This window comes from Halichoerus grypus, chromosome 2 (assembly GCF_964656455.1).
Source record: "Halichoerus grypus chromosome 2, mHalGry1.hap1.1, whole genome shotgun sequence".
NCBI classification, from domain to species: domain Eukaryota; kingdom Metazoa; phylum Chordata; class Mammalia; order Carnivora; family Phocidae; genus Halichoerus; species Halichoerus grypus.
Genome location: NC_135713.1, coordinates 125,245,399 through 125,272,410, shown reverse-complemented (window position 1 = coordinate 125,272,410; position 27,012 = coordinate 125,245,399). Strand labels below are relative to the sequence as shown.

General features: G+C 50.0%; 1 protein-coding gene across 1 annotated transcript in view; it reads right to left on the bottom strand.

Annotated features, from left to right (window-relative positions):
* The window catches only part of FSTL4 (follistatin like 4), a 393,797-nt gene that overhangs the window by 187,066 nt on the left and 179,719 nt on the right, over positions 1–27,012 (bottom strand). The window contains exon 4 of the mRNA XM_036089132.2: positions 13,426–13,674. Within this exon, the coding sequence (XP_035945025.2) occupies positions 13,426–13,674 (249 nt within the window). The remainder of the gene's footprint in view (positions 1–13,425; positions 13,675–27,012) is intronic.

Sequence of the window (27,012 nt, the reverse complement as noted above, 5' to 3'; positions counted from 1 at the left end):
ACCTTGGTGCTGCTCACGAGGTCCTGTAGGATGTTGCCTCTAGAGGCCCTTTCTCTGATCACACCGGTCTGAGCCCCTTCTCCAGGGCTGCCAGGCTGGGCTGTCCCACTGGCTCCTGGACCCCCAGAACACAACCTGGTCCGTGGGTCAGCCCTAAGCCCATCTGCCTGCCGGCTACGTACTGTTCCTAGCCAATCCCGACCAAGGGGCAGACTGGGTGCTGCTCCGTGTGAGGTCTCCTGCATTTCTGATTTACAAAAATCATCCCATGGACAGAAGGCATGGCACAATGGAAGGAGCAAAGACAACAAAAGAAGAAAGGTTGTGAAAGAACATCGCTGTTCTTCTGTCAGGCAAGAGCGGCCATCAGCAAAGCAACAATCAGCTGCACGTGCAACAAAGTTGCCTTCAGAACAGAGCTGCGAACACAGACACAGTCTGCCAGGTTGTTGAACAGAGATCACTGAGTGCTTTCAAAATTAGGTGATTTCCAAGGCTTGTTTTCTTTTATTAACTATAAAAATAATTATACATACAAGAGAGGTAGCAGAGCGAGAGGAACTAAGAGCACATTTTAAATAAGACAGGAGTGAGTCTGAGTGACAGCTCTCTCCTCCTTGGTCTTGGGCAAGTCACAAAACCTCTCTGACCTCAGTGTCCACCTCTGCCGAGTTGGGACAGTAACAGTCCTTATCCCGAAGGGCTGTTGTACGACTGAATGGGATGAAGAGTCTACAGTACCCAGCACTGGGCCTGCATGGAGCATGGGCTTTCTACAGAAGTCGTTACCCTGCCCCTCTGTTCTCATCTGATCTCCGGTCTCCTAAAAAGCATGAGATGCGTAACGTCACAATAAACGCCGCAAATATTGAATTATATTCAGAGCTAACTGAGTCCCCATGGAGCTGTACCCAAAGGAAGCCTGGAGGTGCCTCTGCTTGGGGTTATTTCTTCCCCAACCTTCTAGACGGGCATGTGCAAGGGTGCGTCTGGTTTCCTCTTCACTGTTTCTCTAAATTAGCATGCGTGCATTTCCCAGCACTGGGCTTTGTCTGCCTTTCCCAGAGATCCCTCTCTTCATTAGGTCTTCCTGATACCCACACCTGTGTGCCCTGAGATCCATAAGACTTTTTAAAATGGAACGTTTGTTCTTTTAAAATTGTTAGGAGTGTTTATTGAGACAAGCTGGGCATGTAAATAAGGTCTTCGTGCTGCTAAAATATGGTGGGGGATGGAACGGGGACCCGGGTGAGAAGGAAGAGAGGGTGAGGTGGAGACACAGGGAGGAGCAACCCGGAAGAGTGGCAGTCTCCCTTCCTCTGCTGCGGAAGCCGCCTGTCCCCGCTTGTCCCCGCCTGTCCCCTGGCAGGGAGCGGACACTCCCTTTGTCTGCAACGTGAGCACGGTGGCAGTCACGCCACCCAGCCACATGGTGCCGGTCCCTGGGGTCGAAAGACTGGACGTGTGTGAATAGGATGCACGTCATTAAAATAACTGGCTGTGACAATCTTGCTGTCCGTGGGAAAGTGACATTCTACCCATTTCCTTTTAGGGGAAGATCACTTGTAGGTAGGTGTTGTCTGATAAGCTGCCGGTGGCCACAGCCAGTAGCCTTGAGGCTGCATTACTTCCAGCCGCTGCTGCCCTCCCCCACACTTGTTGGTCAAATCCTGTGCATTCTGCCAGGGTCACATGGAGCCCTTGTCCCCCAGGAGAGGCCCTTCTCCCCACTGGAGGGGCCACTGGCACACAGAGACAGAGGAAGTCAGGCTCCAGTTCTCATTTAGCAGCTCAGTAACTGGGCAACTTATTTTGACATGAGTTAATGCCCATAAAGCATCTAGTAGAGGCTAGGACCCTGGCAGATGCTCCATGAACGGTGGCCATCGTCATGGTGACCCCACCTTTTCTCCTGTGCATGGCCACTTCCATGGTGGCCCTGGCTGGCCTAGGGGTCTCATCTCTACCTCCACCTCCCAGGAGGACAGACTTTCTGCTTTCTTGGCTTTTTTCTGGCAACATAGCTCAGCGCTTACTCACTCCTTGCTTGTGGATCAACCACCTATTTCGATTAGAACATGAGAATCAACAGTCCAGGCCACATCGCTGGTGTGCTGACGTGTGCCCTTAGGAAGGGCATCATTGCTCTAGGAAGACACCCTACGGCACCCTGGAGTTCTACTTCCGTTACAGCCCAGGCAAGCTTCCTGGAAGGGGGAGCATACTCTAGCCACTGTGATGAAGCCACGGAGGCCCAACCTTAGGGTAGGTCACCTCACTCAAGGACTGATCCTACTCGTGGTCTCTGGAAACACCAGCAAAGGCAGGAGTGAAGCCTCCCAGTGTGGCAGGGAACAGCCTGGGACACTTGTTTGGGGCCAGCATTGGGTTCATTCTGGGCAAGAAGGATGGAGTTAATAGAAAATTGCCTAGCTTAATGGATGCATGCTTTTTAACACACTAAGTCAAGAATTATGCAGGATCTGTTGAAATCCCCACAAGGGAGTCAAAGAAATCAGCTGCATTTATCTTCTTCATTTACTCTTTGCCATTTTGGGGTAACCATGTTTAAAAACAATCATTTAGACAACTGGTAGAGGCTAGGACCCTGGCAGATGCTCCATGAACGGTGGCCATCGTCATGGTGACCCCACCCTTTTCTTCTGTGCATGGCCACCTCCATGGAAGGAATCCCTCACTCTCCTCTAGGCTGTAAGTACCGTGATATTCCTCTTTCCCAAATTTGATGTGTCCCTAGATTGGTGGGGGTTCATCTTTCGGTATCTTTTTTTCCCAGCCTAGAATACATGGGTGGTCTGTTATCTGAGCCCCTGCCCATCAGAGAATCCTTTCTGTTGTTTCCACACAGGGATCATCATCTGAGGAGTGCAGAATTACCACTTCAAAACTCTATAGATGGTCTTCACTGCCTTCTTGCTTCTTAATGTTGCAGAAAAGCCTAAGACCAGTGGGTTTTCTTTTTTCCTTTATAGAAGACCAGGTTTTTCTCTCTGCCTGATCACTTCAAATATATTTGAAAAAATTTTTTTGAAATTCTGAAATTTTAGCAGTTACATTTGGACTTATTTTAGGAATCTTTCAGCTCAGGGCAATTTAAGAAACAATCTTTCTTCACTTACTGTGTCCCTTTGATTTGCTCTGGGGTCTTTAAGATGACCGATGGCCAAGAGCTAAACTTTCATCCCTGTCCTATCTATCTATCATCTTCTCTCACATTATTATTATTATTCTTTACCTTTTTCTTCCCTTTTTTCCTATGTATTCTGGGAGAGGTTTTCAAGTTTGTTCTCCCTGCGGGGGAGTGGTTGTTTGATTTCTGCATTGTTAATCTTGCCCTTCACTGCTTGAGACACAGAAGGCACTTTGGCGACACTATTCTAGATTCCATAAAGTCTTGCCTTACCTCCTCCAGCTTCCATTTCATTTTTGGCTGTGGCTCAGCCAATTTATAATCCCATTTTCCATCTCATCTCAGGGTGCATGTTTTCTTGAATTGAGAGCAGAACACAGTTGCTGTCTACCAGGCTTCTGCTCCGGGTCATAATTTCCCCCTTTCTCTGTCTCCCGAGTGAGTTATTTCTCCTCTCCTGTGTGGCAGAAGCCAACTTCTCTTTAATTCTCATTCAGGCCGGTCTGTCCAGCTTTACCTCCATTTGTCCCAGCCCTGGCAAGACGGTCCAGATTGTTCATGGCCACTGCCCCAAAATGTCATCCCTGGGGGGCTGGGGGCTGGTAGTTATAGCTTCCCTGTAACCAGCACTTGCAGCTAAACAGTTGAGAGATGTCCTTGAAAGTCTGGACTTTTGGGTGGAAAGGAGAACTAACAAACTCACTCTGTACCTAACGGGGACGATGTGTTGCTGATCCTCCCTGCTACTGTGTCCACAGCGTCCGGGGTCCCTGGATGGCCCCTTTCAACCCTTTTCCTCACTATTCTTCCTTCTGCAGCTTTGCACAGATTTCTTCCTCACTCTCCTTTTCCTGACCACCCCCCCCCCCCAAATCAGGAAAGATCCGGCTACCAGATGCACCATACCCTCCCTCATGTGTCTCTCATCTAGAGTTCCTGAAACCACTGGATAGGCTTGGAAGGGGAGAATTTAAAAATCTCAGCTACAAGGGCCCACACTGAGCTGGGGATCAAAGAAGTTCTCTGGAGAACCCCCACAAGAAAGACCTTGGGTTTGTTATATTTCAACGGAAATATAAATTAATTGGTGAGCCACACAACATGGAGGGGGAGGGAGGAGTCAGAGGTGGGAGGCAGGGAGAGATGGAGAGAGAGAGGGAGGGAGAGAACGAGGTCTGGGGGGAGACGTCACAGAACTCAGTCCGGCAGAATGAGTGGGGCGCACCTGAGCTCACAGAGATGCTTGCTGGACCTCTGCGGACCAGGCCTGCAGATCACACCCCTGCAATCAAAAGGGGTGGGGATGGACTAAAAGGCAAGGAGAAGAGGATACAGAAGTTCCTGAAGGAAGACAAGTCAACAGATGGGCCTGCCAGGTCCCTAGATGTACCCCTCCTTCAGCTACAAAGAGAAATGCACCACTCAGACCCCTTGCTTCTAATAAGTGGGCAGAATTCATTGTGTCTGATGATTTTAATTTCCTGGCAGGAAAGCAGTTTTACTAGTTTCATTTAGAGGAGATTTTCCAAAGTAGTTTCACTCCGATTACCTTCATTAATGAGTGATCAAAATGCATCAAAGCAGAAGTGAACACAAGAAGAAGAAAGGCAGAGGACAGGACTTGCCAGGACGAGGGACCCAAACTCTGAGGTCATTGTGAAGCTCCGTCTGCCCTCATTAGCTTCCCTCATTAGTGTTCTAGACATGGCTCTCCCACAGCACCTGGCAAAGGGCGGGGTGCCGGTTCACTCCCGATAGGAACCATGGGCGGTTCCCCAGGCCCCAGGATGTTGCAGAGAGCTGGGCTGCAGGTTTCCCTAGCTCTGTCTCCTGGCTCTCCTGGCTGAGCACTCAACTCCACAGGCCCAGTGTTGGATCATTTGGTGTGGGCATGCACTCGGTGAGCCCGCTCTGGGATGTTTAGCCACGCACGTGCTCTCTGCTGATGGAGATGAGCAGTCATCTCCCTCTCGCTGGGTCACTGTGCGCATCTGCTGCCCAACTCCCTTGGTTTATTTCGGTTAATGTGATGCAATGATAAGCGCTCCTCCCTTTCTTTGGAGAAAAAAAAAATGGCCCAAATCAGGCCAGTGCTTCCCTGTTCAGAAGAGCAGGCAGAGAGTCTGGACATCCATGCCAGCCTCAGGGGCTGAGGGTGAGGCAGGGAGGGTAGAGAGCCCAGAAGAGGCAGATCCCCAAGCTTCTGCTCAGCTCCTGCACCGTCCTCCCTGCCACGGGCCCCCTCAGCAACTTCCATCCACAGCAAGAGAAGAACTGGAAAGGGATTCCTCGTGTACAGAAGAGCATGTAAGCCCTTTCCCTCAGCCTGTGAGGAAGCAGAAAACACTTGCAGGCGGGGGCCCAGAGTCAACATATTTGAGTTGTGGCTGGGCTGACAGCTGCGGAGTTTGTCACACAGATAATTAGATAAACTGCTTGAGCACAGAGATTCAATATGCGGTGTCATTTAGCGGCTGCTACATGGGGCCTTGATCTTAATTGAAGGCGCAATAGGGGAGAACCTTAAAGAAGTCCCAAATCAACTTCTTCTCGCTCCAGTAATTAAACATTTGACTCCTGATCATCAGCCAAAGCCTCCCAAGCGTTGGCCGTGGGCTCCACGATGTGGTTCCAAGCAGCCGGAGCCAATGGCACTCTTCTTTCCATGCAGGGCCTTGCTCAAGCAGCCTGCTGGGGAGAAGCTGGGGGAACAGGAGGCTCCATGTCACCCCCTCCTCTGCCTCCTTCTGCCCCTCCTTTCCTTGTGTTCCCTCAACACCCATGATGCCCAACCCCCCTCCCACCACAGAGAATCCAACACGTCTTTGAGCAGGGTCTTCCTTACAAATCCACCCCGTCCTTTGCTGGGGCTCTCTGACGCACACGGCACGGAGGACCTCTGACTAGCACTTCCCATGCTCCCACTCGGGGGCCTCGAAGGTACTGCACATATCCTATTGAACATATAATCATCAATTTGAGCGTTCATCCAAAAAATGAATGGAAGATTTCCAAGTACTAGGGCTAGAAAGATAAATCATATTTCTTTACTCATAAGGATACCCAGTATCTTGGGAAGATCGGTGAGCTGACAGGAAGTTATAATAGAAGGAGGATGCTACTTGTAGAAGTTCTGACAGCACCTTGGTCAGCTTGGGGCTCATAGGCAATCCCCTAGCCCTGCGGGTTTAACTCAGGTGAAGAAGGACCCTGGAGATGCTTGGCAGCCCCTGAACAGATCTTTTCCAGCCCTAGCACACCTCACACAGCTCCCTAGGGTGGTGATGAACGGGATGGTGCCTCAAGGCCATCCATTGGTGGGCATGGCAGAATAATTAGAAAGGCAACATAGGGTAGTGGTTAGCAGCTCGGGCTTCCAATGGCCAGCGAGGCCCCTGTGACCGACACTCGGACCTCTCTGGCCTTCCTCACTCTGCTTCAGTTACCCTGGCCTCCTTGTTGATCCCCAAACACGCCAGGGGAGCTCTCATCTCAGGGTCTTTGCACCTGCTACTCCTTTCCCAGATATTCAAGTAGGTCACCCCCTTACCTCCCAACCTCCTCCAGGTATTGGCTCAAATGCCTCTTCTCCTACTAGAAACTCTTGCCAACCCCTGTGCCTGCTTTATTCTCCTCCATGGCACTTGTCATTGGCTAAGACACTTTATCTCTTACGTACGACAAGAGATTGCACGTGCCATCAGGGCAGGAATCATCCATTTTGTGCACTGCTCTATCCCCAGTGCCTGGAACAGACCTGAGTCACAGGAGGTGTATGTTTGCTGAATGAATGGATGGAAGCGTTAAGGCAGGGGAGTGCCATGGTCAAAGTTACCTCTTGGAAAACTTACTCTTAAGGCCATATAGAAGGTGGGTTTGAGGAAATATCTGGCCAGGAGTTAGGAGAACAGCTAGGGGGTCACTGAGGTCGTGCAGGTGAATGATGATGATGGGATGGATGTGTGTGGTAGCAGAAGAGGTATAGAAGAGGGGGCAAATATAGCAATTATAAGGAAGTAAACTTGGCGGGATTTTATGGTGTGGAGGTTCAGCTGCAAGGAGGCATCGGTCTCATGGGGTCCGGTCTCCTGGGGTGTGGAGAGGTTGCCATCACTGAGACAGACACTGTGTGAGGAACAAGGATGTCAGGGACAGAGGGAGCAGAGAGGTGGAGAGTTCATTCAGGACACACTGAATCTGAGGTGGTTGTGGGCCTTTGGGGAGGGGGACCTGGGACTGAAATGTGGAGGAGAGGCCGGGGTGAAGATATAGCTGGGTCTTCTTTGCACATGGCAGGCATGGTGCAAAGGAACGAGAGGAGGGCTGAGGGGGGCCTGGGGAGAACTCATGTGTAGAAAGCTAGTGGGGAAGGAGGAGCCTACGACCAATCACAGGACCAAGAGTGGGGGCTGCCCCAAGACTGCGGGGTGGAGGCAGCAAGAGCAGGTGGAAAGTGCCACCTGGATGTGGCATCTGGGATATGCCAATCTTCATGGGGATGGGAGCCAGTGGGGACCCTGGCGGGCAGAGTGTGGGGGACCGGGACAGTGGAGGCACCCAGCGTGGGCAGTGCCTGGGGTCAGTGGGAGAGAAGGGAGGACACCTAGAGGGATGTGGGGCTAGGAGGAGACACACAGAGCTGACCGAGGAGGGGCTGGACATATGAAGGAGGGGTGTCAGGAAAGGGCAGGGAACAATGTGGGGGCCTCAGAGGCTGCGGCGTGTTTACATAAGCAAAATCAACGCAGTGCCAGACTTTCTCATCTCAGTAACTTATTAGCAATTTTTAATTACTGGGATGTAATTAATTCATCCAAAGTACAGCCGTTCTGTGAAGCACACCACACATGCTGCACTGATAATATTCTTGCACGTTTGTGAGGTGCTCACACCAAGACGTTGTCTTGCATAAAACCTAGAGGAATTAATGGAAGAACACATATTTGTTTGAAGCCATGTTTCTCTTGGTGGGGGAAGCAGATACTAGAAATAGAAAGGAGATGACTGAGCTCTGAGGGCCGCTGCCCTGGGGGGCTGCTGGTCAACCTGCGGCTCAGTCCCCCCCCCCCAGTTGCTTGCACACTGGTGAGGGCAGGCTCCGAAACAGGGGACAGTCCATGAAGATCCCCGCTGGTCCTTGAGGTCTTGGGGGTGTCTCTGGCTAGAGCAGCCCCCACATGCTGGCCCAGAGAGTGGGAGTGCCAGGGACTGGAGGTGGACCCTCCTTGTGGCTGTTAATTCCAGGAGGTCAAGCCTGGAGTCCTGATCGTATGGGTGTCCTCAGGTCTAGCACAACCTTGGCACCTGGGGGACATTCAATAATGCCTGTGAAGCTGGGCAACTTGGCAGAGAATGGCCACACCCTCCTCTGTGGAGTTCAAAATGAAGGCCAGGAAGGGCAGTGAGTGCACAGAGATTGCTGGGCAGGGCTGGAGGAGCCACTGTGGCCTCTGGACAGAATGTGGGTGAGGCCAGGAATAGGGGGCAATTTGAAGAAATTGGAAAAAGGAAAGGGGTTTTGGAGAGAAAGTGGAGGCCGGCGGCAAAAAGCCAGACCTGCTAGAAGGGCCTTCAGGTTGGTCTTAGAGGCTCTGCTGTTTTGTCCTGGGGCTCTTCCAGCAGGCTCTGAGTGAACCTGAGTTCCTATTCCTTCCTCACTGGGGAGAGAGTGGTCCGGTGTTGGTACGTCCAGAGGCCCTGTCAGTTTGGGACGACTGAGCCAGCTTTCCTGAAGCAGCTCCCAACTGGGCTTCTTGCTGACCTGGAGAGCAGGCCCCCGCCGAGGAGCTCCCAGGCCTTTCTCACCGACCAAGGCTCCTGAGCCCTCCACCTCTGCCCCGGGAGGCCTCCGGGGGAGAAGGAGAAAACAGCTGAACATGCCTTGCTGGGACGAACAGTTCCAGAGCTATGGGTTCTTCTCAAGGGCAGGCCGCAGAGGCAGGGCCTGTGTAACCTGGACTAGGTACCAGCCCTCTCTGGGACCCAGGGTCCCTGTCTGAGGAATGGGAAAGTTGGACTGGTTCATCAGACACACAGCTCGGGGACAAACGGCCTAGCCTGGCGTGCAGGCCTTTCTCAGCTCACCTTCCCCAAGTGCCTGCATTTACCCAGTGTGGACCCACACTCCCCAGGATCTGCATTTCAGGCCCTTGCTCTTCTCTGAGTCTGTAGGAACCCCATGCCTGCATCCCTAAGGACCACTCTCCTGCCCTCACTCACCCTGGGAGATGCACCTCACTGTCTCTTCCCTGGACATGCCCTTTCTCATCCTTAGGCAGACGAATCCCTCCCTAAGGCTCAACTGGCAGTTCCCAAGAGCCTTTCATGCATTCCAGAAACTTCCTCTAGACTCAGAATCAGGGGCTATTGGAATCTCCTTTCGCATCTCTACTGACTTGCTAGGTGAACTTAAATGACTTGTTACAACTCTTTCTAAAACAGCAAGGCAGCTGGAGAAGGTGAGTTTAGTCTGTCCTTTTGGTGATCAAATTCTAGCCATTCATTAAACAAACATGGAGAACCAATGATCTTCTCTCTCTTTGTTCAGAGGAGTAACCACCACCCTGAGTTCTTAGCTCACACACAGTGCTGCCCACGGGCAGGTGTCTTAAGGCCTCTTGCATTTGCCCCTCAGCTGTGTCCTGATGTTTGCAATGGCATCACCACTGTCCTGAGTGCTGCTGACACTGCTTAGAGAGGTGAGCTCACTGCGTGCCAGCCACTTCTCATTTCATGCCCGCAGCATGCACGCTGTGACGTAGGCACCACCATCATTCACGTTCCACAGACGGGCTAAGTGAGGCACAGAGAGCTTACGTGCCCTGTCCCAGGAGGGGTGGTATGGCCCATGACTGATCTCAAGCCGTACCTGTGGGCCTGGGCCACACTGCCCCCTCCCCCTGCACCTCCCACCAGGCCCGCTCCTGCCCGCGATGCTCACGCAGGCCTCAGCACCTTCCCGGCTGCAGGGACCTGCTCCGACAGAGTGAAACCAAAGGCTGGGCCCACAGCTGGGGATGTGAGTAGCGCTCTCTCGCAGGGCAGGAAAGACTTGCAGAAGTATGGACATGCCCTGAAGGCGTGAGACCTGATTTAAGTTCCAAAGCAATAACATTAAAAAAAAAAAAAAAAAGTAACAACAACAATAAAAGCAGTCTCTTTGGCAGCAAGACCTATCTGTTCGGCCTTGCAACAAAAGGTTTGGTTTTTCCTCCCCTGTGTACTAACACTTAAAAAAGAGATTTGTTAGTGAGCCTAGTGTTAGTGTGTTTCATTTTTTGGTTAAAAACGGGAATTATTTCCTCTGATTTCATGAGCCTGGAAACTCTCCTCGGAAGCACCAAAGTGCCCCTAAAAACACCATGCAGAACGAGGAATCTTCAGAGCCGTTTAGAACTGTAGCCCTAACAGGCTTCTTTCTTCCGTAATTTCACGGTTTGTTTGGAAAACCGCCCAACTATGACACTGTATCATCTGGGATAATACAAGCCTGGTGTAGTGAGTGATGGCCGAAAGCAAGCTTGTCTTCACAAACAGTGCGGGAGATACAGGGTGAACTCAAAACCGAGACAGAAAAACAATTTTAAAAGTGCCAACCAGTACACAAATAGGAACACCACGTCACGACGTAACTTTCCAAACACAGAGTCTATCAGAAGTTAAAGTTACACAGAATTCCACCCACTGTCTTGGTATTCTCTGGTGGTATTTGGTGCTGAGAACAAATGCAACTTTAATTTGGCCACAGGCAGAAAGAGATCCGACAATCCTACCTCCCTCTGTCCCCCCTTAATTTCGGCAGGAGACACCCTGCTTGGGATGGCAGGAGAGCTGGTATCAAAGCTGCAAAGATGAGCTGAAGCAATGCTTTTGAGTTCAGTTTTGCTTTCCTCACATGCTAATAATCCCTAAATGATGTTATATTTCATTCTGCATTCACGAGGAATTCCATTGCCATAGCAACCACAATGTGCTACCACAAGTTTTCTTGAAACTGGGGCTTAGAATATCCCCTCTCCTCCCTTGCAGAGCAAGAGGGCTGTGGTCCCCACGCAGAGCTCAGGACAACTCCCCCCACCCCCGCCAAGGGCCCAGGTCCCAGCCACAGAGGGGGCACTCTGAACTGTGGCCCCTAGAATCCACTACCACACCCCTCCTTCTCTCCACACCCGGCCCCATGAGGACTGTGTCCTAATAGTGACTTCTGGAGGACAAATGAAACCCGAGAATGGAGTCAGAACTTTTCTTTGTAGAGTCTGGTAGGAAAAGAGAATGGAACACGGGTGAATTTAGAATTACTGTTTGCATGAAAAAAGAAGGTATTTTTCCATTTCCTGTATCAGTTATTCCCTGGAAATAGGGACAAAAGACAACCTGTCATCAGTGGAGCTGAAGAGGGCATTAAATACTGCTATCTTGGGGTGGGGTTGTAGGATATTGTCCTTTACCGCCTCCTTCCTTCTAAGACCTCACTCCCCAGCCCCCTGTCGCTGTTTCCTCCTGCTTCCCGTTGGAACCATGGCTCTGGTGCAGGTGGGGAGGTGCCCACCCAAAGCCCCCTCCCTAGGGAGGCCTGCCCTCCATCCCTGCCAAGACCCTGCGGTCAGTGAACAGGGCTTCACTGTTTGCCGGACACTCCAGGTGGGGATGCTGGATGATGGAGGCAGGCGGGCCTTCCTGCTGCCTGGGACTGGAGTTGATCTGAGCAAGAGGCAGTGAAGACTCCTCCGTGGCATCCAGACCCATGGAGCTAGGTTCTGCAGAAAGGGGAGCCCTGGTTCCAGGTAAGCTTCTCCAGGACAGCATGAGGACATGACCCTCAGCACCTTCCTCCCTGACTCCACCTACGAGCAAGCCAGGTGGGCCCCACACCTGCTGAGCTGGGCCCTTGTTCCTGCCTCTGCCTTCCCCACATGACCTGAGTCTCTCTGCTCTAGGCCTGAGGCCACACTGGATTGAAAGATGACGACAGGGGTCATTAATACACAACACTTGTGATGTGTCTGGCACATGCTACATGGTTTCTGTGTAGCCTTTCATTTACTTTCCTCCACAGAGCAGGTGGTGCTGCCAATAGCCCCCTTTCACAGCAGAGGAAAAGGCCCAGAGAAGTGGAGTGATGTGCCCAAGGTCACACAGCTGGGAAGTGGCAGAGCCGGGCTGTACTCTTAGGTCTCTCTGGGAGCTGGTGGAGACTGCTGTCCACAGCATGGGCATTCACAAAATCCGTACAAAGCCTCAATGAATCAGAAGGATTTGGTGGATGAATTCAATGAGCATGAAGCAGAACCGAGCCCTCATCTGCGTGCACCGGCGGCCCCCATCGTCCCCAGCTCTCCCCCATCCTCCCTCACCGAGGTGGCTTTCAGGGTGGTTGTTTTTCCCTTGCATGAAATGAAAAATGCTGTTTGAATAACTGATGGTGAGGGAGGCTGGGCACACTCTGATGCAGAAATAAAAACCTTTAGAAAGATGCAATTTGGGGGATATTGGAAACCGGAGAACGGAACATCAGTCTATAAAACTCAACACGGCCAATGAAGCTGGAGCAGTTGGTCAAGTGTTTTAGTGCTTACGGGGCCAGGGACCGGCAGGCATGAGGCTGGGCAGGGTTTTCAGACCAGGGACATTTTTTCCTGGACTCACTTTGGTCTCATTTCCATAATGTGCCTCATAATTTCTGAAGCACCTCAGCGTGAACATCATAAGCACAGCCATGAAAATGTCCAAGACTATTCCCATCACAGGAGCAGCCCGACTTACCAGAGCCTCGCTCGCTCCTGGACACATCCCCCCCCGACTCCCACTGCCACAGCCCAGACACAAGGGTGGGAAAGTGGCCCTTCATGTGGCTGCAGGTGGCACGGGGAGCAGCTGTAGGGGGTCAACAGACCTGTGCTCAGCTGCTGAGAACGCCCTGACGTCCTGGTCACACCACCGCAGGCTCGGGGCCTGTTAGGGAGAGGCCAGGCCTGCCCCCTCCACTCCAGGTGCCCAGGCCCAGGTGATTCCAACGCTCCTTTCCCTCACTGTTGCAGGCACTTGGTGGCTTCCATCCCTTCTCTTCCCCTCCCTTTCCTACGCCAAAGGTCTGCCTAGATTCTGCTCCCCAAGGCCCTCCCCCCTGCAAAGGCAGGGGTTGCTATCTGGCTGAGGTTCCAGCCTTCCTTTACACATTCAACCTGCAGCCTCAGCACCTGGGCCATTTGTCAAAAAGGCATTAGAAGATCCATCCCCAAACCCAAAAGCATAGGGGCAAGGAAACAACTTCCTACCTTTAAGGAAACAGTCCTTGCTGTGGACAATGACGATCTTCCTCTCCAGCAGGCAGGCGGCTCGGTGGAGCTCACAGTGATTCTCATAAAACCTCCCATCGGAGCCACACACAGGCATGTAGCTGGGCCTGCATGCTTCCAGGCACCGGCATTCGGGCTCCCCTGTCTCTCTGCTGAGCATGCACCTGCTCCCGCGGCTGCAGAACTTCTTCCCACAGGAGGCTGGCAGCCCATCGTGGCCAGAAAGTCCTGCCAAACACACAAAACAGAGGGTCAGCTGCAAGCATTTGGTGGTGGGGGTTAAGGGCTTCCTTTGTGGTTCCATTTGCCGATGAAGCCAAGGCCTTGGGCTTGGTGTGCCCAAAAGGGTCTTTGCCCTACAACAGGAGGTGGCCATGGGTACCAAAAGCAGCACCCTGCTGTACAGGGTTCAGGTTTTATGGTTGGCTCACACCAAACATCTCAGGCACACCACCCCCCCCCCATCCTGGGAGGGAAGAGTAACCAGAGGACCACGTGGAGGTAGCACAGTGCCAATGGACCGTGCCAAGTGAGAGGAGGATGGCTTGCCAAAAGGCAAGGCTTGAGCCATGGCTCCCATAACTGCACTGGAGGGACAGACCTGATGGGAGGAGGAGTTTTGCACAGGGGCGGGGTGGGAAAGGTAAGGATGCCAAGGTGTGATTCTAGGAGACATACAGCGCCAAGCTGAGGAAGTGTGGTCAGATATGTTAGGCAGTGGGGAGCAATGGCGGAGGCTAGGGAGTCAGTGTGGAGTAAGAAAGGAGAAAGTGGTACTCTAAGTGTTCAGGATGGGGGTGGCCACAGCAGGGAGGCTTTTGAGCTTGACGTTGTTCTCTGGGGAGAATGTGGTTCTCCAGGGTACATGCCACCGGCGGTGGGACCAGTTGCCTTTCTCTACTGCCCAGCGCTTTCTAGCACGAAGCAGGAAGCTACAGCCGTGGGAGGAAGGCTGAGACCCTGGGAATAGCTGCTGCCACGAACCTGGGTGTCCCCTGCACCCAACACACGTGCACAATGGTGTGAGGCAGTGGTGCCCAGAGCTCACACTCCCACATGGGCAGGGTGGCCAGGAGAGCGTCTTATGGCTGGAAGGGCCCGCTTACATGAAAGGCCCAGGAAGCACCCCAAAACGACATTCCACTCCACCGGAGGAGTCCAGAAAATGCAGTATTAATGGCAGCAAACACAAGTTGAGAATGAGAAAGGGATATCAAAATACAAATAATTAAAACACGAATGCAGATTTTATGGCCACAGAAGTCTTTGCTTTTAAGTTTTAATTATATCTTCTTCACAATACTCAAGCGAGACAGAATGGCCCCGGTGGTCAACACTGAACCTTTGGCCCCAGCTCCGATCCCATGGGATTAAAATGTCTGGGGGGAAAAAACAACCTTCTTTTTCTTGTTTTTGGTTATGCCTGCTTTTCATCATTCTAGATTTGAAAGGAAAAAATCAGTTATCGATAGATTAACTGCTTGATTCAATAATTCATTTAAATTCTTCCAGCCTTGGCAAGCTAAGAAATATTGACTTTTTCCTGAATCGTAATAAACTAGAAGGTCAAACTATTTCTGAGCAGTGTCGAAGTACGGATCCTAATCCTTTAGGAAAGTGGATCCTTTATCCACTTGGCTGATGTTCCGCGTGTCACGGCGGAGGCTCGGCGGCATTCATCAGCTCCGGCACACATCTTCCTGTCAAGGTTGAAAGGTGGAGGGGAGCCGAGGGTTCCTGGCAGTGGGAGGCCCTGGGCTGGAGGCCCTCCACCCACGGTGTTGATGGCTATTTTGCCACAGAGCCTGTTTGATTAGCATGACTCTCCTGGGTGGCTGCAAAATGGGTTACCCTAGAAAGCACTGGCAGCTACTAGAAGAAACTAATACAGCTCTAAAAATATCGGCCTTTGTTTCTTTCCCAAGATGGCCAGAACACAAAGCATTGCCGTTGTATCACTGTTTTAATAAACTTCCCGTGTGACAGCAAGGGCGCCCACGCGTCACTGCAGTTTGAAGAGGCAGAGCCAAAGTTTCTGAGTCGCTGCCTCTCAGTTTCTGCTTCCGGGTAATTGCCCTGGCTGTGCTGCCTGCCCAGCCTGTGCTCACTTTCCAGCTGACTCAGCTCCAAGTACTCACCCCTGGGGTCTAGCGCCTCTCTGAGGTGCTCACTGCCAGCGCAAGTCCGAGCCCGCTGCCTCCTCCTCTGATTTCCCTTCCCAAGAATGTCTGCCCCACTGTCTGGATGAGAGAGACCCTGCAGGTACGGGGCCTCTGTCCTCACACAGCCCTGGACACTCATGCTCTGGGAAACACAGGAGATTTAAAAGGTGACCTTCTCAACTCTGATTTGGTACCACTGCTCAAACTTCAGGTTAGAGGCGGAGATGGGGAGGGTAGTGGAGGCCCCATGCCCCCATGGGGGGACCTTTTGAGGGGTACCTCTCCCCTTGCCTCCTCTGTCAGAGGGCAGGAGGGAAGCTAGAAGGATGGAGGCACAAACGGGAGACAAAGGTCGATGGAGGTGGGCCTTGTGGGGTAAAGGAGACTAGAATCTGGAGTGGCAGAGTAGGAAGAGACTTCAGAGACCACCTAACTCAGCCTAGGCAGTTAAAGCCAAGCCTGCTCGCAATGGATGGCAGGGCAGAGGGTGGGGGCAGAACCCCTTCCATCTGACCCTTTCTCCGCTCAAGCACCAGCAGGCCACGATCACAGTGAGTGCTTCCAAAGACCAGCACTGGACACCAGGCCTCCAGTTCCCACGTATGAGTAGCTCACAGGCGTGACTGAGGCCTCCCCCATAGGCTGTGCTCTGAGGAGTCAGTGTTAAGAAAACACTCGGGCCAACCTGTGCTCACAGAAGTTGTCAAGAACACTCAGGTTCTCTCTGACATGGAAATGGGCTGTTGGCAAATATTTGATTCCTAACTATTTGCAATTAAGACAAAAGTACCTGAGCAGCCATGCATCTGCTTTTCCCAGCCTGTGCCCAGCAGGCCCGGGGACAAGCTGAGAATGTCCTGCACAGGGGTGGGCCTGGAATCCCATCCTTGGCCACAGAGACGTGGACCAAGCGGCAGGTTCCTCGCTAAACAAGCCCCTCGTCACTACTTCCTCCTTGTTACTAAAACAGAATGAATTCCCCAGTCCTAGAAAGATGATGATAAAACAGTAATGGGAAAGGTAACCAAGTGAGACCACCAGCAACTGTCTACAGTATTTATGAGAACGACCATGATGCATGAAAAAGATATAATGTGCTTAATTTATAGTCATAAAGAAAGTCGTTTACCCAGGTTAGAAACTGATCATCTTACCAAATAAGCGGCTTTTCAACACTAATTAAATTTACTGAACACAGTCAGAAATGGGAATTGTTACATGAGAGTTATGGCGCCAGAGAAACAAGTCCATTTGTACCAGTTAGTGCTAGAGATCCTCTCTGTGACTCAGATCAGGATTCTTGATTTGAACTCACAGACCTGGGCTGCCATCACCTCCCAGCGAAGGGGAAGTGGCCCAGCTTAGCGACAGTGGGAGCTGAGCCCACAGGACTCCGTCGAGGGATCAGACAGAAGAGGCGGGTCCTTCTTTGTTCCCCCATTGCAGGGGGCCCACTTTCTCACCACTGACCATACCACGTGGCAGTTTCCAAACTCCGACTCAGTCTCCATAACTGGTGCCCTGGTGCAAAGTACATCAGTGAGCGCTTCCCTCGGGGGGGTGGTGCCAAGTGGCACATGAGGGGAAGCATGCTAGTTTTCTACTGAGGGATGCTAACTGCTGCAGGCAGCACTCCCGACTGAGACCTTGTCCCCGGCTTGACCACTGAGGAGAGCCCCCTTCTCATGATGCCATCTCGGGAGGTCCCTACTCCTTGTCCAGCAAAGGACTAGGGCTGAAATCCTTATGACCTCATCCCACCCCACCATGAAACCACACTGAGGTGACGGCTTGGCTCTGAGGCGACCGCCCACTCTGCGGGGCCCAGAGCAGGCCAAGAAGAGTAGGCCATGGCCAGAGAAAGCATGGACAGCACCAAACCCCAGGCGCCCTGTGCTGACAGCCTGCTGGGAACCTGCCGTGAGCTCCAGGCCGGCACAGCGGCGGTCTCCAGCCTTGGTGGCCAGAAGGTCCCTGTACAGGAACTGAGTGCCCACCTGTCAGCAGATATTGCCCTTTACAGATGGATTCAATGCTTTATTTTCTGAGCAAAAATACCTACCCACTGGGGAGCTACAGCACATAGCCTGGGTCATGGTCAGGTTTTTTTAAGGACCTAGAGCTGAGGACTTGCCTTTGGGAGCCTGCTGTGCATAAAGAAGTGTCGGATAGGTGGATGTGCCATCCAGGAGCTGCAGTTCCTGGTCCCAGGACTCCCCACCCCGAACCTTCCAAGAAAACGTATCCTCCAGACACGCCCAAGGTGGACGGGAGACAGTGTCTGGTGAACTTTGATTCGCTCATGACAGAGACCATGCAAGTGCCTTGTATGTAGCTGCAGAACTTGAGTTTGTGCAAGAGCCCACAGAGACCCAGCTCCCCAGCCCATGCCACACACAGGCAGTAACAGTGGGGTGCTTCACCTACACAGCCGTGGAATAGTCCAGGAGCATCTCCTCTGTGCCGGACCCATTCCAGGTGCTGGAGACACAAGGCCCACCAGGATACTGTCCTCAGGGCAGGATGCTACAGTATAGGGAGACACACAGGAGCGTGAACACAAACAACAAACAAATGTGGGTTGTAGTCAATCCTGGGAAGGAAACAGACCAGTTGCTGCGGTGGGCCAACTCTCTTGGAGTCAGAGAAGCCTTGTTGAGGAGGTGAGATTTGACCTGAGGCCTGATGGAGAGGGGGCAGAGCCTTGGGCTGGGGCTGGGGAGCAGCCTGGGGGCTCACAGGAAGAAGCCCGGCTCGCAAAGCCCTGCTCCGAGACAAACCTTGCCAGGCAGATGCAGGCTGCCGGCAGCCATGACTGCAGACGCCAAATTGCCGCTTTGCCCCACTGTACCCTTGGGAAAGTGGGGTGCCTCTGGTTCTCTGGAGGTGTTTGTCAGCCCCTGGGTACTGAGCGTTGAAAGGAGGTCTAATCGCCCTGATGTTCAGCACCCTGGCTCCCTCCCTGGCTGAAAGGGGCTCCTCCTCAAGCACTCCCACAGACCAGAAGGTTCTTGGCACCTTCCAGGCTGCTGGTGGGGAAGGGAGCAGCCCTCCTGGGCTCTCACCACGAGTCACCTTGGTGGGAACCAACACAGCCTCTGGGTGCCCTGGGGGCTGCGGCTGCGCTAACTTCAGCTCTGCCCTGGAAAGTCTCATTCACACTGGAGGGATGGGAAGAGAATCTGTAGCTACCCCTAGGGAGATGCGCATTCCAGCACCCAGCCACAGAGGGCAGTGTGTAGAGTAACCACGATTTACTCAACGCGTGCCGTGCCTCACACTCAGAACACGTGAGCTCGTCTCATTCTCCTTTAATCCTTACAACAGCCCTATGAAGCAGATGCACACACAGGCCTCACCTTGAATGTGTCTGTGGCATACATACGTGCCCATTCTACAGATTAGGAAATACGAGTCAAGAGGCGATTTGCCTGTGCTCAGATAACAAGTAGGTGGGAGGCAGCACAGCCTAGATTTCAACCAATCTCACCCAAATCCTTCAGACATGGGACAATCTCAACCAGGGATATGCTCCTGCCTCAAGGAACTCATGCCGGGAGGGTCCACACAATCACAGTGTGAGCTTCTCCAACATCAGGATACCTCCAAACATCAGCACGCCTGGCCTACAGGATCTCTGCTGCACACACACCGAAAGCATGCAGCTCGGAGGCCCAGTTAGCACTTTCTCTATGGGCTGGAGGTCCACAGTGCTATGTGAGGAAGCCCTACTGGGGTCTCGGAGCATCACGGACCCAAACCCACTCCTTACCATGCATGGACCCCTGGCCAGAGGCCCCCTCCCTCTAATGGGATGCCCCTCAGCTTTAGCGCCTTCCTGCCCTCCTTCTCTGGCTTTTTTTCCCCAGAAATGGTCCAGGTGACTGCTGGGCAGATGTGATTTCCTTCAGTGACCCCAGAGCGGACCCTATGCCGAGGCAATTGTGTGCTTCGTAAAAGCAGAATTTTGACGAACTCTGAAAGACATGCCCAAATTTTCTAGGTCTGAATGCTTAACAGAAATATCTGGTTACCCATTGCTGGAAGCTAATGTAACTTGTCATGTGTATTGCTGAGAGATTATAACCGAGGTCCAACAAACTGGCTTCAAACATAAACCATTTGGAAAGAGCCTAAATGTCCACTGACAGATGAATGGATAAAGAAGATGTGGTGTATATATCTATCTACACACACACACACACACACACACACACACACACACAGTGGACTATGAGCCATCAGAAAGAATGAACTCCATTTGCAACAATGTGGACGGAACTAGAGGGTATTATGCTAAGCAAAATAAGAAAGGCAAATATCATTGTGTGGAATTTAAGAAACAAAACGGAGGAACACAGGGGAAGGGAGGGAAAAATAAAACAAGGAGCCAAACCATAAGAGACTCTTAACCCTAGGAAACAAACTGAGGGTTGCTGGAGGGGAGCGGGGATGGGGGGATGGGGTAACTGGGTGACGGGCATTAAGGAGGGCATGTGATGTAATGAGCCCTGGGTGTTATATGCAACTACTGAATCATTAAATTCTGCCCCTGAAACTAATAATAAAGTATATGTTAATTAAATTGAATTTAAATAAAAAATTTAATTAAAAAAAAAGAACCATTACATCAAAGTCAGAAATGCCTGGAACAAGGGCTGGCACAACAAGCTGGCTCTTTCTGGCCAAGGAGTCAGGATGTAACAGACCGCTGGTTGTCACATATGCCCCGATGTCCCTGGAAGGGCTTTTGGAGGTGCCCATCTCCAGCCACAGATGAACCCAATGCCAAAGCGTACTTTCCAAAAACTTAAAAGCGTGCCTCTCATGAGAATATAAAGTGAGCATGAGGTGAAGATTTATTTAACTCATTAACAAGGGGACCCACGGGAGTGAGAAGCCGGTTCAGGGGTACATGGGCGTTGGAGACAGAAGGTGGACTGAGCGGGCGGGGCGAGGCACACAGCTGGTGAATGACATACAGGACAAGAAGACACAACCTTGCGGGCTATTTTTTTTCCACCAGGCGGAAACAGTTTGCATCTTTACTGGACACAAATCTATGAGTTAGCGGGTGGCTGCATAGTAAGGGCCTTCAGTTAGCAGTGCATGGTGCGATACACAGACAGGCAACCTCTGGCCCAGATCGTAACCGACCCTGGGCGAGCCTGTTAAACACTGTGCCAGTATGACCTTGGAGGACATGTCACCTGCCCTTTGCCTTATCCCCAAGTTTTGGGTATCTTCCCCAATACCACTGAGTGCCTACAGTGACGGATGTCATTTGAAAAGGCTGCCACAGAGTTTCACTTTTTCCCCCTACCCTGGACACCTCCTGTCCTGGGAGCTTCCAACCTCGCAGAGAGACCCCAGAAGGGAGGACACAAAGCTTTGCTCACGTGGGAAGAAAACTGTCACATGGCAAGGGCCCCTGGTGGAGCAGAGCACGAGTGAGCTGGGGTAGGCCTGCGTCACCAGACGCAGGTCAGCACTGATCCGGCCCTGTGCTCCGACCCTACCAAGTCGGAGGCCCGCCAAGTCTCCTACTCCCTTTTCCTTCTAATTTAAAAATGAAGATAACAACAGTTGGCTGCTTACCGGATTGTTTTGAGGACTAAATGACATAATTCACAGGGGTTGGCACATCGTAAGCGCTCAGTTCAGACCCTCAGTTAGTGACAGGTTCAAGGGGACTGGAAGCTATGAAGCCATGTGCTTTTACTGACGCAAGTGGGGACACGAGTGGGGGCTGGTGACCATCTTCAGGAGACCTGCCTTCACAAAAAGGTGAGCCTATTTACACTGAATCTATAAACTGTCCCAACTGGTTTCAAAAGGCAGGCTTGAAATAGCAAGCTTCAAAATATCTCAATGGCATGCTTCCCTTTGCGATTCTCCTTGAGCTGGGGATTGGATTGACCCGTGTAAACTCTGCCCGGCCTCTGAGGTGAGGGAGCCTGAAACCACACATTCTCAGGGCCCAGGACTGAACTGCAGCTCAAACTCTGCAGGCTGCACTCAACAGCTCAGGGCCTCCGACCTGCCAGGCGAGCCTGGAGCTCAGGTTCAAAGGCAGCCCGCAGCCTGGGCCCTGGTGCCTGCAGAGGCGTCAGACCCACTTACCACGGGCAGGTCCTGGCGTCTCTTCCTTCTGGGAGCCCTTTGTGCTATCCTGCCGCCTCACTCTCTGCTTTGTGTGACAACAGTGAACTGGCCTGACTCACCATTGCTAGAGCTTTCTCCCTGAGGCTTCCCATAGGCATATTCCATTTAAGACGGGCTCCCAGGCTGCTGGCCAGCACTCAGCACTTCTCTCAGTATAAGAATAGCAGGTCAGACAGAATAGCAGGTCCTGAGGCAGGACTCTGAGCTGCTGGAATTCAGGGTCACTGAGCGCTTCGGGGCGGGAGATGGGGGCGTCTCTCTGGTTTTGGGGCGATGGCCAGGTTCTACTTCTTATGTTCAGAGTGGGGCATTGGGCTTGACATGGAGCGGCTGCAGGAAATGCCAGGGGAAAAAGACTGGATCTGATTAAGAGACTGCAGACACCCAAAATTGCTGGCTAGAGATGTGAGTTATCAGAAATCAGAGGTTTTAAGGAAGGCGACACAGTGACATGGTGAGTAGCGGGCAGAGTGGACAGTGTGGAAAGCTCGGGGTAAGAGTCTGAGACCTGGGTTCCAACACAGCAAGTCTCCTTCCTGTGTGAGCCTCCCCAGTTTCCTGAACAGGAGCATGAGGGGCTTCTGCAGAGATCCGACGAGACGTGAAAAACAGCCTCGCACCTGTGAACTTAGGGGTATAAAAGCCCATGTCCCAACTTGCATGTCTCCGGCTATAATAAAACTACAAGAATCTCTTCTTTTTTCTCTTTGCCTCTGTTTGCCTTATCAAGCTATCTCAGCTGGCTTGGGAAGGGCTATTTCCGAGACCTTCTAAAAAAGAAAAGCTGCATGAAAATGTGAAACACAATAGGATTTTTGCCCTTGGGAGAGTTTCTTTTGCAAAATGGTTTTGTTTTAGAGCACTTCCTCCAAATATATTCCTGTCCCCAAGTTCCCGTTCTTTGCCTAAAGCCTCTTCAGCTTGCATCTGTCTTATTCTCTGTCACCAGACCCCTTATTCTTCCTCGTGGTACCAAGCCCTCCTGTCACTTTCTCTGGCTCCTCGGGGCTCCCTGCATCTTCGAGCTGAGGGGGCCAGATGTTGCCGCTCTTGATGGGTCTCTCTACTCTCTCGCTGATATCTCATTATGCGGGTTCTTTCCTGCTTCTCCACCAACTAATGATTCAAGGCCGTGACACCATGAGCTGCTTCCAATTATTTCAAGGATTATTGTGGAAACACTCAGCATGAAGCACCGTGGTGCTCCCCAACATTTATACTCCAGACTTACGAGCACGGAGGGGATGCTACATTCTTCTAGGGCCCTTTACCTGCTGTACAAGAGCGGCCCCTGGGTCAACCCTTGGCCTTGTAGATCACTTATCACAGATATGTATCACAATCAGAGAGAATAACATGCTCATCTCCTTGATTATTCTGCTACTTATTTTTTAAAAATGGAGCTCGATTAAAAGATCTAATATTAGCACAGAAAAATTTAATATTTTCTAATGGGAAGGGTGTCAATTTCTCTTCTCAAAGATCTGTCCTTTTCTCTCAATGGGATTAGCAGCCATAATATCAAAACAAAGCTTAGTAACTGGATCAAAAATATAGTATCTTTTCTTCTCTTGTCAGCTCCCACCGTCTGGCTTGTCTGAGCCGAGCAGCTGCTGAGGCCTCTGACAGGTAGGCACAGAGGCTCATGGGAGGCTGGCTTTCCTGGCTGAATGAGTGGACTGTCTGCTCTATCCCTGAGACTGGGAGAGCACATGTTGACCAGAGAGTAGGAGGCTTCCTCCAGCTCTCCACAGGAGCCCTATAACCTGTCTACTCCCACATGGAGACCCCCAGGGTTGGCCAACCCCATCTCAGCCACTGTTTATGGGACCACTACTGCCTGAAGGTCCTTCAGTGTGTGAACTTGAGGCCCAGTGAGTAGGTGGAGGGAAATAGCCATTTACAGGAGGGGGCTCAGCCTCCAGAGAGAAGAAGAATGACCAGGACCAGAACAGCCAGAGGAAGGGGATGACAATTCAGCACAGACAACACAGTACTGGAACTCTGGGAGAACTGAGCACAGCGCAAAGAGGGGGTTTCAAGAGAACTATGATTTTTGAGCTAAAAAGAAAATCAGAGGAATTTAAGGACAGAATGGTCACTATCGAGACTCAAATTACTGGCCTCCGTGATCAAGTACAGGACATATCTCAAAGCCCAGAGCAAAAATATAAATAAAAGGAGGCGCCTGGGTAGCTCAGTCAGTTAAGTGTCCGACTCTTGATTTTGGCTGAGGTCGTGATCTCAAGGCTGTGAGATGGAGCCACGTGTCAGGCTCTGTGCGGGGTATGGGGCCTGCTTAAGGTTCTCTCTCTAAAAAAAAAGAAAAGAAAAGAAATAAAAAGTCCTAAACTATGGTAGTCATTCCAAATAAAAACTCTAAGGAAAAAGAAATAGAGGAAAACTTAAACATGACATCTTAAATGGCCAACCACTGTTTCAGTTAAAATCAGGAGCCAGGCAGGGACACCTGTCATCACCATTTTTATTCAGAAAGGAAGTATAATAAGACAAGAAAATGAAATAATCAGTAAAAATTTGGAAAAGGCAACTGACAACTATATCTTTTTGCTGACTGTGTATCCGTACACTTAAAAAACAAAGAGACTCCAGGGACAATATTAAAATTGCAAGAGAATTATGATGAGGTGGTTGAACAGATGATAAATATGCCAAAATTAATCATTCTTCTCTTCATTAGCAATAAATAATTAGAAATGGTAAAGGGAAAAAGAGTCCACTCATAATAATGGTAAAACCCATAAAATATTTATGAATAAATTTAATAAAGCCATAGGACCAACACAAAATGACCATAAAATCTTACTGAAGGTCATAAAATAAGATTTGAACAAATGCAAAGGCATTTCTTATTCTTGGGTGGAAAGACATTACCATAAATTTACAAATTTAATGCAATCCTTTTGGAATTGGATGAAATAATCTTAAGGAGTTCATTTGGAAGAGTAAGTGTCCCCAGATAACCAAGGAAAATAATAAAAAGAAGGGGGAAGGGATTTGTGCCTTAATCTCTACTATGGGAACACCCAACCACAAAGCTGCCGCTGCTGTGATCACAACAGTGATACTGGCCGAGGAGAGACACATCACGGACAGCAGACGGGGCAATAAAATAGGAGAGGGGACCAGACAGACATCCCAGGGGATATACGTGAAAATCCAGTGTCTGACCAGAGTGACCACTGCACCGGGGAAAGGGCAGGCATCTGACAAATGATGCTGGGGTAGCCAGCTCTCCACCTGGAAAAAAGGCACACTGGAACCCTGTCTCACACCACATAAAGGTCAAATTAAAAAAAAAAAAATTCAAATAACTGTAAATGGTTAAATTATTCTTATTAAATAATGACTGTGAAAGGATGTTCAGACACTTTGTGGACAGCGTAAGGACTGCCATACGGGGAGCGATTATGTACACATCAACCCATTTCGAGAAAAAGAACGGTGTTCTCAGTTTCGAATTTCTCCACATCGCCCTCATTTCTACTCAGAGGTAAACATCATCCTCAATTTCGTGTTTATTCTTGCTTTGCTTTTGCTCTGCCATTCGATCTCACTCTTTGTATTTCTATGCGATATACTGCTTGTTCTACATGTTTCTGAATTTTATTTTATATAAGTGAAGCAATCATACTGTATTTATTTATCTGAGACTTCATTCCTCTGCTCTGACACTGTGTGGCTTCGTGCACCTCATATGCTTGCAATTCATTCATTTTCTCTTACAGTGTCCACTGTATGCACCTCATTACTTGAGATACTCTAATTAGGTTGTTTATTGCCTTTTTCTACGTTCCTCTTTCTTTTGTTTCCTTATTTCACCTTTCATTTTTTTTCTTCTACTCAAATAAAAATTAAATACCCTCCATATAAAGAACCTTAGAACATATAAACTCCAAACACTCCTTTCATGAGCTAAATACATGACAAGAGCACCTTAATTCATTATTTCTCTTAATTCCTTTTTATGCCTCACATTTTCTTTGTTATGTGTATCTAAAATATCCACGGTATCCTCATTTTAAAAGAATAATTCATGCTGTGTAATTAATTCTACGTTTAGCAATTTTTCCTCTCAATTCAATAAACATTTTATTTCCCTGCTTTTGGGCTTCTGTTGTTCTTGAGATGTCAGCTGACAACCTTTTTATTCCCATGTAGGTAATTTTAGGATTCTTTGGTTTTCTGCAGCTTCTCTGTGATGTCAGCATGCACGTTAGTCTGCATTTATTCTGCTTGTCATTCATTGGGTTTCCTGGAAGTGAGGATTCCTGTGTTTCAGCAGTTTGTGAAAACTCACAGACATCTTCCTTTAAATATTATCTCTGCTCCATTGCTTCTCTCCTTTTTCTTCTCTTCAGGGATTCTGATGAGAACTGTGTTGCAAGTTCTCTCTCCTTCTGTCTCAACCTCTCCTATCTTGTTCACATTTCCCATGTGTTGTTTTCCGGTACTACACTGTGTGTAATTTTTCTAAATTCATCTTCCAGCTCCCGAATTTCCTCTTAAGCTTTTTCTAATCTATTCTTACCCTCTCCCACGGAGTCCTTAACTTTGAAATTTTTATTTCCAGAGGTTTTATTTCATCTTGCACAGGAGTGATTGGTTATTTGTATATAGCCTCATCATTTTTAATCCCATTTTCAATCTCTCATTTCTAAATGCAATTCACCACTAAAGGGAAGCAAGGCTCTTTCGTTTGTGCCAGGAAATGGGCAGGCAAAGTCTAAGAAGAGCCCCAAATGTCTTTTTGTGCCAGAAAGTAGGAAAGCACTTAAAAAATCATGAGGCATATCAAAAGACAGAGAAGCCAGTTCGAAGAAGCTCTCACTGGCAAAATCTATAACATTCTGAGCCTGAAAATAAATAATGATAGTAACAGACTATCCTATCGAATAAAAAGAAATTCACACTGATTTTTAAGAAGTAAGCAAATGGGGAAAAGAGAAAATTCTTTCTTATAGAATTTCAATTAATAAATGCAGAAGAAATGATAAAACGAGAAAGTTTTCATTCAGGACAAAAAAAAATCAATAAATGCTAAAACTAGTGGGTGAAGGGGGAGTAACAGGATATTTACAGTTTAAAATATCTCATTACAAAACATTTATTATTTTCAAAGGAAAAACAGAGTAACTCTACAGTGGAGAAAGCTGGGAGATATTACCTCATCTGAGTGATCCAAGTTAACATTAGCAGTAATGGGACAAGTTGCCGT